This window comes from Rutilus rutilus, assembly GCF_951802725.1.
Source record: "Rutilus rutilus genome assembly, chromosome: 13".
In the NCBI taxonomy this organism is placed as follows: Eukaryota; Metazoa; Chordata; class Actinopteri; order Cypriniformes; family Leuciscidae; genus Rutilus; species Rutilus rutilus.
In genome coordinates, this window is record NC_140218.1 from 12531020 (window position 1) to 12545818 (window position 14799).

The 14799-nt window shown below is 35.9% G+C and overlaps 1 protein-coding gene across 2 annotated transcripts in view; it reads right to left on the reverse strand.

Annotated features, from left to right (window-relative positions):
- plekhg5b (pleckstrin homology domain containing, family G (with RhoGef domain) member 5b) overlaps positions 1 to 14799 on the reverse strand; it is a gene marked incomplete at its 3' end in the record, with an annotated part of 77067 nt that overhangs the window by 50051 nt on the left and 12217 nt on the right. For both annotated transcript variants that reach the window (XM_084427147.1, XM_084427148.1), the window contains exon 3: positions 6150 to 6226. In XM_084427147.1, the coding sequence (XP_084283273.1) occupies positions 6150 to 6226 (77 nt within the window). The remainder of the gene's footprint in view (positions 1 to 6149; positions 6227 to 14799) is intronic.

Sequence of the window (14799 nt, forward strand, 5' to 3'; positions counted from 1 at the left end):
TGTTAGTTAGGCTAGTATTAGTTGGTGATTCTGACATTTTAATTCAATTTCCATATCATAAAAACTTGATTTAAAGCAAAAAATACCTATAATCTGCTATATACCGTTATCGTGAAATAAAGTTGTTCATAATATTCATATTCATAATATTTTGCTTATACCACCCACCCCTAGACTCATCAGTTGACTTCGCCAATGAATTAGTCAGTTGTTGTCCATCCTGACCCATTTCTAGTCGAAAGACAAGAGGATTCCCTAAGTCAATTATTGGCCAAACAGCCTGTGTGGGCCATAGCATTGTTACAGCTCATTCGGTTCTTAAAGGAGCCATCCAGAATCATTTAAATATATATATATATTATGTAAAAATAAGCTATTAGAGCGATCATCAACCTCTGCCGCTGCCCAGAGTTACCCATGAATCATTAGGGTAATGAAAAGCTAAATATTTATGGGCCGTTTCAGAACAGACGCAAATGAGAAAAGAGGGCCGAATGAGACGGCATGCGTTCCATCACTCAACAACACGCCTTGGGAAAGATTTACAGCGGAATGAGGAAACAGAAGGAAAAACTGAAGTTATCTGGAAATAGGTAGCGAGGACCCTTTCCCTGAAGGAAATTTTCAGAGCGGCGTTTGAGTGGGTGGCTAGACGGAGGAAGATTTATTTAGAAACGCATAAGTTGTTATAGAGAAAGTGAGGGCAGTTATCTGATCTATCACTGCGTCTGACACACACACACACACACACACACAAACCAACCCGCAGAGCTCTCAGCTGTTTGTCTTTGGTGGGGTGGATTTCCCTGGCGATCCACACCTTGTCTAGTCCTGTTGGGTCGTGAATGGAGGTAATTGGCGCTGAGTGATGGAAGCACGCTCAGACTGGCCCATCTCTACATGGAAACAGAATCAGACACCAGAAGATACAACCGGAAAAAGACCAACCCACAGACTCCAGAGTCCCGTTAGCCATTCATTTATCATTTATTTTTTATCATTTTAATAGAAATAGGGGGGATAGGATCAGAAAAGTGTTACTGCTAACTAACTGAAATAAGCTGAAGTACTAAAATTAATAAAACTGAAAGAAAAAAAAACTAATAAATTAGTAGCTGAAATAAAATCCTATATGTTAGATGAAAAATAATACAAATTAAAGCTATACAGTAGTCAACATTTGAAGTGGATCAAAAAAGTTGAGATGAGAACGGGTATTGTTCAAAATTCACATATAACTTTGATGAAAGGTTTTGATCCACTTCAAATGTTGACTACCGTAGAAATACATAATGATAAAAATGGCAAAAACAACAAAATAGCTAAACCTAAACCTATTAAAAAAAAATCATTTCAGTAACTTAAAGCTGAAAAACTTCTTTTGAAACCACAACTTTTGAAACACTAGAAATGTTGCCTTTACTAATTATCTATCTGAAATAAATTAGTTGAAGTAGGCCTACTAAAAAATAAATTTTTATATATATTTGAGAACTAATAAAATAGCAAAAGCACATAAAATCACTTAAACTAAAATTAAAACTGAAAAACATAAAAATTAAAAGCTAATTAATAAATACTAAAAACAAGTTTGTGCTGTGCAACACGTCAGAACATGTACAGTACCGTCAGCCAACATCTCCGACAACGAGCTCATTTTAAGGCTTTCCATAATTACTTGGTTAAAACGACTAGATTCTACTAGGTTAAACAAACGCCACACCACAGCATTTTAAAAACTGTCGAAAGCAAGCACTTTCTAACTGAGTATTTAAGACATGCATTTAACTTTTGTCTTCTTGTCAGCATTATTCTTCCAACAGACTATAAATAAATACAGTCCTCCTAAAACCAGCAACATTAGCGACAGTTGTGCAAGAGCCGTGACTACCGGTAGTTACACAGCATAAAATGACAGACAGTGATTCAGACATCTGAAGCAGTGTGTTTGTCATCAAGCTTTTTTTTTACAGTCCTAAACGCAACACACACACACACACACACACACACACACACACACACACACACACACACACAGCCGTGTCTCTTTGCCTCCTCCTAGTGGTCACGGTGAGTTACTGCACAGGAATCATGCTACTTTTCTGCCAGGAATTCAAAATTATGACTTTCAAAATACTATGTTTATACATAAAGGTAGTGGATAAAAGGGTAAGATGTGCCAGTGGAGTGGGTAAGCTGTGTCACCCTGTTGATCTAAATTTAGAAAGGGCCAATTTCAGTTGTGACAATTTCAGCTGTGACCCTTTCAGTCACAGCTGCCTGTGACTGAAAGATGCAAATGAGAAAATTAAACTTTTATTGTTGTTGTAATTATTACCGTTTTTGCATATCAAAGTACTTTCTACATTGCAGGGAAAAGACTGTCAAAGCAAAGTTGTTCAGGTCTAAAAATAAATATAAAAAAATTATTTACTAATTACTAAGTGGCTCAGCTATGGTTAGCTTTTGCATCAAAATGCAAGAAATACAAATAAAGCTAAAACTATTACAAACTTTGAAAAACATTTTTCACTACAATAAGTTTTCACTACAATATTTCCTTGTATTGTGTGTTTGTGGCTTGTTATAGATGCTTTCCTCTAATTTTAGCTTAGAAATAATAATGTATCAGAAAATTAAATAATTAAGAATATAATATATATTAAATAATTAAATAATTAATAATAATAATAATAATAATACAGAAGTTTGGTGGTAGAAAGATTTTTTCAAAAAATTCAATACATCCAATACAACACATTAAATTAACCAGAAATTACAGTTAGGACATTTATAATATTACAAAAACATAAAAAAAAAAAAAAAAAAATTTATAATAAAAAAATAAATAAAATAATATATATATATATATATATATATATATATATATATATATATATATATATATATATAAATAAATGCTATTCTTTTGATCTTCTATTCATAAAAGAACCCCCTGGAAAAAACATTCACAAAACTATAAACCGCACAATTGTTTTTAACATTGTTAATAATCAGAAATGTTTACTGAGCTGCAAACCAGCATATTAGAATGACTTCTGAAGGATCATGTGACACTGACGACCGGAGTAATGAAGCTGAAATTTTTGATCACAAAAATAAATTACAATAAAATAAAAAGGTATTTACAATATTACTGTTTTTACCGTATTTTTGATCTAATAAATGCAGCCTCGGTGAACAGAACATTAGAAACAAACGATTTTACTGATCCCAGACTTTTGAACGATACATCACCCCAGAACGAGGAGTAACAAACAAGCCATAAACAATCAAGTTACAAGACAAGCTTTCTAAATGAAGAACCAGCATGTCAACGAGGGGATGACCAGTAATAAAAACAATGGAGGCACAGAGGGAGGTGAAGGTGACAATGAGACTAGAAACATTCCTCCCTCATGCACGTTTCTCTGTAATCTCCTTACATAAGCAGAGCCCGTGACCTCGGGGCGAGCACAATCACCGACCCCCTACAGCGGTCCTGGTCACATAATCATAAACCCAGAGCCCTCGTGTGCTCACTTATACACACAAACACGCTGGAGAACGGCACGCACAGACATCACATTACAGGCGGTCTTCAGGCTTTTGCATGAATGGAGAGTGATTTACAACTGTTTTTAAAGAATGATTAGGTGAGACTTAGCAAGCTCCAACAGGTAACCGCTCTGTGGTTTGATTTCCGTCGTCTCTCGAAATAAAATGAGCTCAACATCAACACTCTAGTAAGTAAAAAGTAAAATATATCACAGTAAGGAGGGAATAAACAGCTCGTCTGCTCTGACATAAACTGAAGGATAAGTGCTGACCATTAAGGGGTTATTCTGTACACTTCTGCAGAATAATTTCCAATAAAGTTCACTTATAACGCTAGTTTTTGCATAGTAATTTATTTTATCATGAACATTTTATTTTTAATTAAGTATAGAGAGGAAAGACAGACAGACGGATATATAGAGAGATAGACAGATAAATGTATGTATGTATGTATTTATTTATGTAAGCATGTAAGTATGTATGTATGTAGCCTATGTATGTATGTATGTAGAATAATCATTTTTATAAAGCTCTTATATTTAACTTCAGTATTTTCACTTAAATGGCAATGAAAATTACCTATTAATTGCCATTTGGTGAAATTACTGAACTTAAATAAACGAGCTTGATAAAAACCATCATTCTAGAAGAAAATTTCAGATGGCACTTACAGGTTTTTGCATCTGAACTCTTCATATATATATATATATACAGTGCTATGCATAAGTTTAGACACCCATGCTAAAGTTGACTAAAAAGAGGAATAAAAAATCATCTTTTGGAAACTGAACTTAATGCCTTAATTAAAAAAATTAGGAAAAATCCAACCTTTAAGGACACCAATTTTCTTTGTGAATGAATAATGTATCGTAAATAAATAAATGTTCTTCCTTAAAATACAGGGTGCATAAGTTTGGACACCCCTATGTTAAATTCCCATAGAGGCAGGCAGATTTTTTTTTTTTAGTTTTTTTTTTTTTTTTTTTTTAGGATACTATGCATCCTGATAAAGTTCCCTTGGCCTTTGGAATTAAAATAGCCCCACATCATCACATAGCCTTGACCATACCTAGAGATTGGCATGGGGTACTTTCCATAAGATCATCTCTCAATGCAAATCAAACTAGCTATTAGGCTAACTGAAATAAAACCATGCCAATCTCTAGGTATGGTGAAGGCTATGTGATGATGTGGGGCTATTTTAATTCCAAAGGCCAAGGGAACTTTATCAGGATGCATAGTATCCTAAAAAATTTTTTTTTTTTAAATACTTAAAAATAAAAATCGGCCTGCCTCTATAGGAATTTAACATAGGGGTGTCCAAACTTATGCACCCTGTATTTTAAGGAAGAACATTTATTTATTTACGATACATTATTCATTCACAAAGAAAATTGGTGTCCTTAAAGGTTGGATTTTTCCTAATTTGTTTAATTAAGGCATTAAGTTCAGTTTCCAAAAGATGATTTTTTATTCCTCTTTTTAGTCAACTTTAGTATGGGTGTCTAAACTTATGCATAGCACTGTATATATATATGTGTGTGTATGTGTGTGTGTATGTATGTATGTATGTGTGTGTATATACATACACACACACACACACAAAACATTTTTAAAATGTTATTATAAAATATTAATTTATTTTAATGTATCAATGTTGAATAAAATATAACTATTTAATTTAAAGTTAATTAATTTAATTTAAATTAAAGCTAAATTAAGTTTAAAATAAATATTAAAATATTATATTTCTATAAATAAACTATTTTCTAATTTATTTTTTAAAATGCATTTTATATCTTAAAGATTTTTTCAAGGAATTAATATTTTATTTACCAATGCATTTTCTATTTTCTAATTAATGCTGTTCCTTTCAACTTCCTATTCATCAAAGAATCATTAAAACAAAAACAAAAATCAAAAAGGCGCAACTGTTTTCAACACTGATAATACTAATAAATGTTTCTTGAGCAGTAAATCAGCATTTCAGAAGGATTTCTGAAGGATCATGTGACCCTGAAGACTGAAAATTCTGCAGAAATTCCTAAAGTTATTCAAAACTCAAAAAAATCGAATAAATGCAGCCTTAGTGAGGCATTTTTCAAAAACAACACACACACACAAAAAAAAAACTTACCAACCACAAACTTTTGAGAAATTCTGTCTGTCTATGAAAACATGTGCTAAATGGACCTGAGAGTACCACACACACTCTTTTATCTACAATAGATGAAAGCTTTAATCAAATCACTGATAATATCTAACAAATAAACACATTCAAAAAAGTAGTTTCTTGTCACCATTACACCCAAACCTGCTGCATAACGTTCCCCTCAACACAATAACAGCCGTCTACCTCATTCCCAACTATGATTCCCAAAGCACACAGAAAGTTATCAAAGCCTTCCTGAGAGTTGACTTGTGTTCCCTGCTCTCCTGTGTCAGAGAGCATCAGCTCATGAGAGGGAATTCATTTCACAGTCTGGTGGCCAGAGAGGCGACCTCGTATCCCAGCAGGCCTTTCTCTGATCCTCTAAACCAAGAGATCTCGCAGCGTTCTTCGGGACGGGTGTCTGGTGTGCTGCTCTTACCTTTGAGGCGTGACGGCGCTCGGTGCAGTCTGGATGCTGGCACAACACACACTCCTCTTCCTGAGCCGGCTTCTCGTCTGCAACAGTGAATCACACACAGAAACGCATTAAAACCCCTTAGAGAACCGGCGGTAAACGTGTACATTTTCTGAAGAAAAACGACATTGCCAGGGTGTTGCTAAGCGGTCGCTAATGTATTCAGTGTTTACCGAGTTGCTAGTATTTTGTTTTGATGCTATGAGGTTGCTAAGGTCTTATGGGTGGTTGCTAGGGTGTTGTGGTGTTCTTTTGTTTGAGTTGAAAATCATAACTCAGATCATTTAAAGTTTGTTCGAGTTTTTAAAGAAAGATTTAAAAAATAAGGAAAATTATGTCACCACCATATTGCCAGTGTGTTGCTAAATGGATTGATGCTATAAAGGTTTTTTATAGGTGTTATGAGTGGTTGCTAGGGTGTTATGAGTGGTTGCTAGGGTGTTGTTGTGTTCTTTTCAAAAAGCAAAACACATAAAACAAAAACAAACAAAAACTAACCTAAACAAGAAAGTAAAACAAAACATGACAGGTCCTAAATACTAAGAGGATATATAGTGCAATAAATGGACAATCAGAGGAACTTCAACAGGATATAAACAGGACAGGGAAGAAGACAACAACAACAACAAAAAGGAAGTTAAAAAAAAGAAGAGGCAACATAAACAAGATGTAATATCACTTTCGCTTCATTCTTGACTGGATAAACAGGTGTTTCTTATTAGCACAGTGCAAAACTAAAACAACTGACCACACTACAAAAATTCATTTTATGAGTAGCCTACTAATTATTTCATGTGCTTTAAAGATCTGTGTGTCTGTATGTAACGTTAGATGGGAACTTCAGGACAGTTAACGGCCACATTTGCAAGCACTCCTCTGTAGAAGTCGACCCAACAAAAACTTTCCATTCTCCTCTCCGCTTACAGATTCAATATGCTCAGGAAAAATTATGAACATCTTTTCCATCTGGAGATCTTTTGCTTTAAATGTGTAAGTAATACGCCTCAGTATTAGATCCTAGACCAATGGTTCCCAAAATGAGGAACGTGTACAGATGGTGTTCGCAAACTAAATGCTTGGTTTTGCAGTTCATTTAATTCTACCCCACGTTAAAATAATAATAATAAAAAAAAGACACAAAATGTCTAACAGACAAAATGTCACTTCTAGTGTAAAAATAAGAAAATAGTCGTGCCGTAAAAGGTTAAATAGCCTACATGACATCGATGTGGTAAAAGCTAGCTGTGTCCCAAAGTGAAGGCTGCGTCCTTCGAAGGCCGTATTTGAAGGCCGGATGGCCGTATTTGAAGGCCGATTGCGTCACCGCGGCGCGACGAAGGACGTCCCAATTCAAAGGCTGCATCCTTGGAAGGTCGCATTTGAAGGCCGATTGCGTCACCGCGGCTCGATGAAGGCTGTCCCAATTCAATTCTCCATCCTTCGAAGGCCATATTCGAAGGCCGGTTGCGTCATCGCGCCGCGACGAAGGCTTCCCTGATTCAAAAGCGACGCCAAATGCACCCTTCGTTTCCCCGTGAAAAGAAGGATACATAAATGGACACTTAGCGGCCTATTCTACCCCATAAGTCATTGCGCGCCGTTGACGACAGCATTTATTTATTTATTTTTAAAGGCGGCCGAGATTAGAGATCGGTGGTGGACAGCAAATTCACATTTAAATGTAAGTATTATGTTTTCATTTACTCAAATAGCTAGCGAAACCAGAGTTAAATTTTCTTATAAACTTCTTCTTAACTCCTTCGTCACCATTGCGTGGCTACATTTATCAGGTAGTTTTAGGCAAAACTTGTGGTAATAACGTTATTAGTTTAACGACCTATTTGTAATATTTGCACTTGTATATCATAAGAAATATCACTCACCCAATAAAGCCCAAAACAATAAGAAAAGCAGTAGATACGGCAATAAGGTTTCACTTTGTGTTTTTGTAGTGCTGTCATGCAATGTGGTTTTAACCAAATTTTAGTATACAGAAATATGATTTCTTAAGTATTTTGTATGCATGTCTTGATGTGTCTCATTTTGCAGTGTTAACAATGCACTTAAGATTGCTCCTCTGTGTTAAGTACCCTTTTCTGCTTTTTTAGAACAATTCAGGAAAAAATGGGTCTATATATATATATATATATATATATATAAAGAAAAGTAATACACACATCTTTGCTGAAATGTATTGTCCTGTTGTTGTTATTAACAAGTCACGGTTCATTTGCTCTGCCTTTAGGATTGCAAGTGTCCTGGGACAGGAGAGGGTGTGAGTGGGAAACCCACTGCTGCAACTTGGCCCTGGTTTGTCCTCATGGATGAGATGTTGGGACAGAGGACACCAACCCCCCTGTCCTCATCGCCTCAATCCCTGAGGACACACTAGGGCCGAGTTCAGTAGTGGGTGCCCACGGTGAGGAGGAGCCAGGGGCAGCAGCACCAGCACGAAGGCGGCGAGACAGGACGAGTTTTTGGACTTGATCAGAGAAGAAATGCAACTAGAGAGGGAGGTAGAGGCAAGGAGTGCACAGGAAAGAAGGGAGAGGATGGATAGGCTGTTTTCTCTTCTTGAGAGAATGATTGAAAAAAATATATATTTTCTACATATTCTTGTTTAACTTTTTTCACTTTTATTTTTTAAAAGAAAAATTATGTACATTTATTTTTATGCAACTTTAATTGTGTAAATAAAAGAGAATGAATTGTTCTGGACATTGTTTATTTTTGTAATGACAGTAATACTTTCTGCATGAAACAAATTCTATACCTTTTTATTTTTTCAAATAAAATTGGTAAATGAAAATCATTTGTTCTTTAGGCTACATTAAAGTACTTTTTCCAACTATTTACAAAATACGTTAAACATATCAAAATCAACATAAACATTTAATTTTACAATACATAAAATAAGAAAAAAATGATGTAGACTCTATTGAGCTGAGCAGGGAGACGCTGGAGCTGCTGGACCGGGATGGGCTGCCCCTGGTAATGCCTCCTGCTGGTGGGACATCATCTGGGATGGTCTCGTGTTAAAGTGCATATTTCCACTATCCACTAAGTTGTCTACCAACAGGTTTGCAGGGCTGATTCAATCGACGGCTTTCTGAAAAAAGTACTTTTAATAACTACTGCATTTATATTAGGCTACTACTGCATTACTGCGTAGGCTATGTTGCATTTTACTTCTGTATATTTTCAATATACAGTAATATCTGGTTGTTACATTATATACTTTTGTGTAGTGTAATGTAATCATATTGTGACGTGAGGGAAAAAAGTACTTCAGGTTACTTCACATTTGTAAGTGAATACTTAACGAAATATGCAGTTCCGAAAATTTAAGTAACAAAATGTAGGCTTATTGTCACAATATTAACAAATTGTTGCTAACTACAGCAGCGTCCCATATCAAAGGGCGCATCTGACGCGCTCGGACCGGTCTAGCCTACGAAGGATTGTTCTTGTCGCCTGGCAACCGTGACAGCTGCAGATGACGAGCGCGAGAAATACTGGACTTTTTATATTAAATTGGGTTTTACCGAAAATACATGATTCGGCAGCGCCGGGGCACACCATGACCTCCAGTAAAATATTAAACATAAAAATGACAATAGCCAATTCTGGCTCCATAGCTGTTTACTCAGTTATCAAAATGAATGATCAGGATAGCAGCTGTCCTCTCGCACCGTTGCTTGGCGCCAGGAGCGGTGATCGGGAACACCTGGTTGCACAATTAGGAAATCCTAGGAAGGCTACATGGTGCGTCCTTCAGAGGACGCATAGGCTGCATCCTTGAAGTCTGCGTCCTTCGAAGGATGCAACCTTCAACTTTGGGACACAGCTGCTGACTTCATCCACAAAAGCAGCGTGCATATAATACGTTGCGTGCAGAGTATGCCGCCTTAGCAAATCGCGCTACATTACTGCTACATTTTCGACAATGTCCCTTTGTTAAAGTGTTTTTTTTTTAAGCATACTACCATACAGAACAAATATAGATACAGATGTGCACAGCCTAGATAATAAATTATACGAGCAAGAATGCTTTTTTACCGAACATATCGTTGTGCGTCTCCAAGCAACACACAGTGGCGTTTCATTGAATGAATCGGGAGAGTCAGTGATGTAAATACGTAAATACAGCCACTTGCTTCATTACTGAATCAATGCATCAACGAATCAATGAATCAATGACTCACTCATTAAGACAGTGATTTGCTGCCACCTAACTGGCGGTTTTAAAAGTATTCTCTTGGTTTTTACCATCATTTCATATTTTTTTATTATTTAAAACATCTCATAACAATATAATATGCCATTGTAATTGCATTCATGTCATCTCTGAGCAGTTAAACTGTGTAAATGCATCTAGATGCAGCTTTGTGTCACTACAGTGCAAAGATAACTTTTGTTGATACTGATTTCATTTGATTGAAATTATTGATTTAGCTTAATTTATTGCTTTATTTGTCATATTAATTCAATTAATGGAATTTTAGGAATTTAACATAAAACATGACACATAGATTTAATAGGGTTAGAAAAACTTTGCCTTCATGAAGCATCTGAAAATCAGTTTCATCGTGGACTAGGTGACGGCAGTCTAAATGGAAGAGAGGATATTAAAGAAGGATACGCAGAAGGATATTAAATGCCTCAGTTTGGGAACCACTGCTTTAGACAATCAAGAGTGGCATGAATCAGAAACTTGTGACGAATCCTAAAATGATGTGACACGACAGTGTCTGACCACAGCACCAGCTGCCTGCGCTGGCTTACCAGTTTAGAGAATTTCAGGGAAGCATCACTATTCCTCATATTTATTCTTTCCAAACACTTGGGTGATAAAACGTCTGCAGATGTTTAAAGTAAAACAGGTGAAAAAAGCATAATACTTTGCTAGTTTACTCTGCAAAAAATGGATAAAATACAAAATATATTTAAAAAAAAAAAAAAAAAAAAAAAAAAAAAGTCAAATGAAACAAAAATATAAAAAAAAGAAAATTAAATTTCAAGAGGGCACAATAAGATATTACACAGGAGATTTGATAAATAATCTTATGATGTTTTTTTACATTTATAATGAATAAAGACAGTAGGCTCTACATGTTTAGCTTAGCGCAGAATGCTAGTAATAGGTGGTAAGAGTCTGATTCAGCAGTATTCATCTCTTTTATTATCTCTTTAACTTCCTCCTGTTCCTTTCCTTCACACACACACACACACACACACACACACACACACACACACACACACACACACACACTCTATCCCTTTCTCTTCCTCTCTGTTTAACATGGACAGGAATGTCTGACCTCAGCACAGCTGATTAGGCCCAAATCAAACAAATAATAAAAGCAAGCTAGCGGCACATGTATTGTCAACCTCAACACACACAGTGAGACAGCATGTGCGTACGGCAACTTATGCAGTCATGCTCTAAATACAGCGGGTGAAAAAACTCACTGTGGCCAATATTTTAAAGCCAAAGTGAATAAAATGTGAGTGTTGTTTACCTTTTGGGTTTCCAACTTTAGAAGAGGTAAAAACTGTTTTTTAAAGTTTTAATACAATATAGTCACAATTTAAAAAAAAAATGAACAATTAAAAAATAAATAAATAAATAACAATAAAAAGGATAAAAGCTGAAACAATAGTTGCATGCTAAACCGTTTTTGATAAAAACTGAAATAGTTGTCGGAAGCTTAGTGATGATGACATTAAATTTGTGCAACCATGGATAGTTTATAGCCTATCTTTAGCTTTTCGTTCGTTTATAGCCTATCTTTAGCTTTTTACTTCTGTTTACTTCTTTAGGCTTCAATTTAGGCTTCAATTTAGGCTTCTATTTAGGCTTCAAAATTCATCTTAATGGACAAAATGTGTAAGTATCAAACTTTTGTTGATCATAGAGTAGGGCTGCACGATTTGGGGAAAATGTCATATTGCGATAATAGAGGTCAATATTGCGATTGCGATTTGCGATAAACAAATGGTTTCATGAGTCAACTTGCTTGGTTCTCAAGGAAAATAAATGCACACACAGATTAGTGATAATCTGCCTAAAGAAAAAAGTTCTTTAGTCAAGAGCAGTGAGTGTTTTTCTCTGTTCCCTTTGTTCTTTGATTAACTTTAGCGACAGATATAATTAGTGGCTACTGTGTACTGTCCCTTTAAGACCAGTCGCTGCTGTCAGACGCGGATCTCACACGCGCCTCATTCTCTCACGAGTCACAACTCTTCACGTTCATCATAAGACTACTCTTATGTTATGAAGATACTCGACCAAAATACATTGTGGCATAATTGTGAGTGTTATTGTTTGTTCAAGCTCGAAAGAGAACCGTATTCTGGCATGCTGTTTTGTGCGCACGCATGATATTAGCGCGAGTCTTTCTGTGTGTCACAGTCATGACATTCACAGGCAGCGCGTTCATTTTGGCATAATGTACATGTGTGTTGTTCGTTCAACCGCGAAAGAGAACTTGATACTGGCGCGCTGTCTGTACAATACTGGCGCGTGTCTATCTGTGGGTCGTGTGTGTGTGTGTGTCAGGAGGACATTCACTGACCACGCATTATTTTTTGTCACGCATGAATGGTTTAAAAGCATTTGCATGAATAAGAGCGGGATCATGTAACACTAGCCAAAGGATGCCAAAAATTAACAGATGCTGCGTTAATTGCGTTAACAGCGCTAATTAGTTTATTTAATATAAAATCGCAGCATTTTGCAAGGCAAGGCAAGTTTATTTATATAGCACATTTCATACACAATGGCAATTCAAAGTGCTTTACATAGAAGAAATTAAAATAATAAAAAGAAATAAGAATAATTAAAACAGTTTAGAAGAATACAAAATAAAATACAGTACAAACAGTCGGACGAACATTGGCACAGTGCTCATTCAGTAAATATGAAGCGTCATATAATCGCGTAGGCTTGACATCGCGATTGCGATACGATTAATCGTGCAGCACTATCATAGAGCTTGTTTTTTGCATAATCCAGAAGCCTATGGGAAAATCATACTGGGTTTTTGTCGAGGGAACCAGTGTGATGCGAACTGCCGATTGGCCTACAAAGTGACGTCATAACTGCCAAAGCCACGCCTCCTTCAAAACACATGAACACACAGCCAGAGCGGAGTCTGCAAAGCGTCACGAGAGATGGCGTTAAATTACCGCATGTCTCAAAGCACATAATGTTATAATAATAATGAACTTAAACAAATTACAGAGCTCTAGTTGTACCACCTGAATGCTGCAATTAATTTTGGTGTTGATAGTGTTGACGTCGAAACGCATAAATCCGAGTCTGAGGATGTAAACAGCTCCGGGTAGAACGTCATGGATTGCCATTTCGTAATCACGGTAATTAGGACACGATGGTGAACGCAGCATAAGCTTGTTGTTTTGGTTGAGGAGAAACTGTAAAAGGCGGCTGCTGTTTGTTTGTGGCTCTCAGTGACTATCTGTAATGCAATGATTGGATGAATGCAATGATTCGAAGAAAAAAATGTGGTCCTGAGACTTTCACAAAAGATATACAAGTTTTCATAATTTAGACTACTTCTATTATTGATTGCTGTCAGGATGTGAAGAAAGTTTCAACCAGTATAACAAACAATTGCCTACCCTACCTTTAAGTATGTAAAATATAAAATGAATAACAACTATAATATATATGAATAAAATAAATTGAGTAATACAAAATATTTAATAATAGAAAACGAAACAACTAATTATTAGAAATAATAATAAAAACAACAACGTTACAATAGTATGAGTTTATATTATAATAATAATAATAATAATATACATTATTACTACTAATAATAATGTATTAATATAATCAGTATTATTATTATTATTATTATTATTATTATTCTGAAAAAATATTGCCAAAAAAAAAAACAAGACTTGACAATCTTACAATGTTATATAAAATACGTAAAATATAAAATTAATAATAACCAAAATAAATAAATAAATATGTAGGCCGTTAAAAAACAATCCATGTTCGTAGAACAAACCATTCAGGACAAGCCAAATACTTTGGACTGTACTAAGACCCCAACCCAAAGTACGAGCATTAGAAATAGTAATGCTCGTCTTAGCAAACACCTCTAATAATCATACAAATCAGTGATCCATAAAACAAAGGCGTACAGTTCCCAACCGACAATCCCACAACCCTGCAGCCTGATCATAATCTTCCTCAAAGAAGACCACACAGTAAGGACCTGACCTTAACTGTACCGTGTTTACCATGTATAGGCAGAAAGGAGGTTTCTAAAAGTATGTTTACGTATCGCTTTTGTACGGGCTTTTACAAGGAATTTGAGGAATGCCTTAGATCAGTGGTGAACTTATCCCTCTGTCCGGTACCACTGAGGCGACTGGCACACTACTGGAACTACTGTCTGATGTCTTGCCTCGTTCTCATGCTTCGCTCAGAAGGCTAAACCTCCCCGTCAGCCGGAGACGCTGGAGAGAGTTATGTAACGCGAGGCGTCTACTAGAAGACAGATGGTGGACGGCAGCAGCCTGCCAAGGTACGAGGTGTTTCGCTTGACTGTCAGAGATGCTGCCAACTGCTGCATTC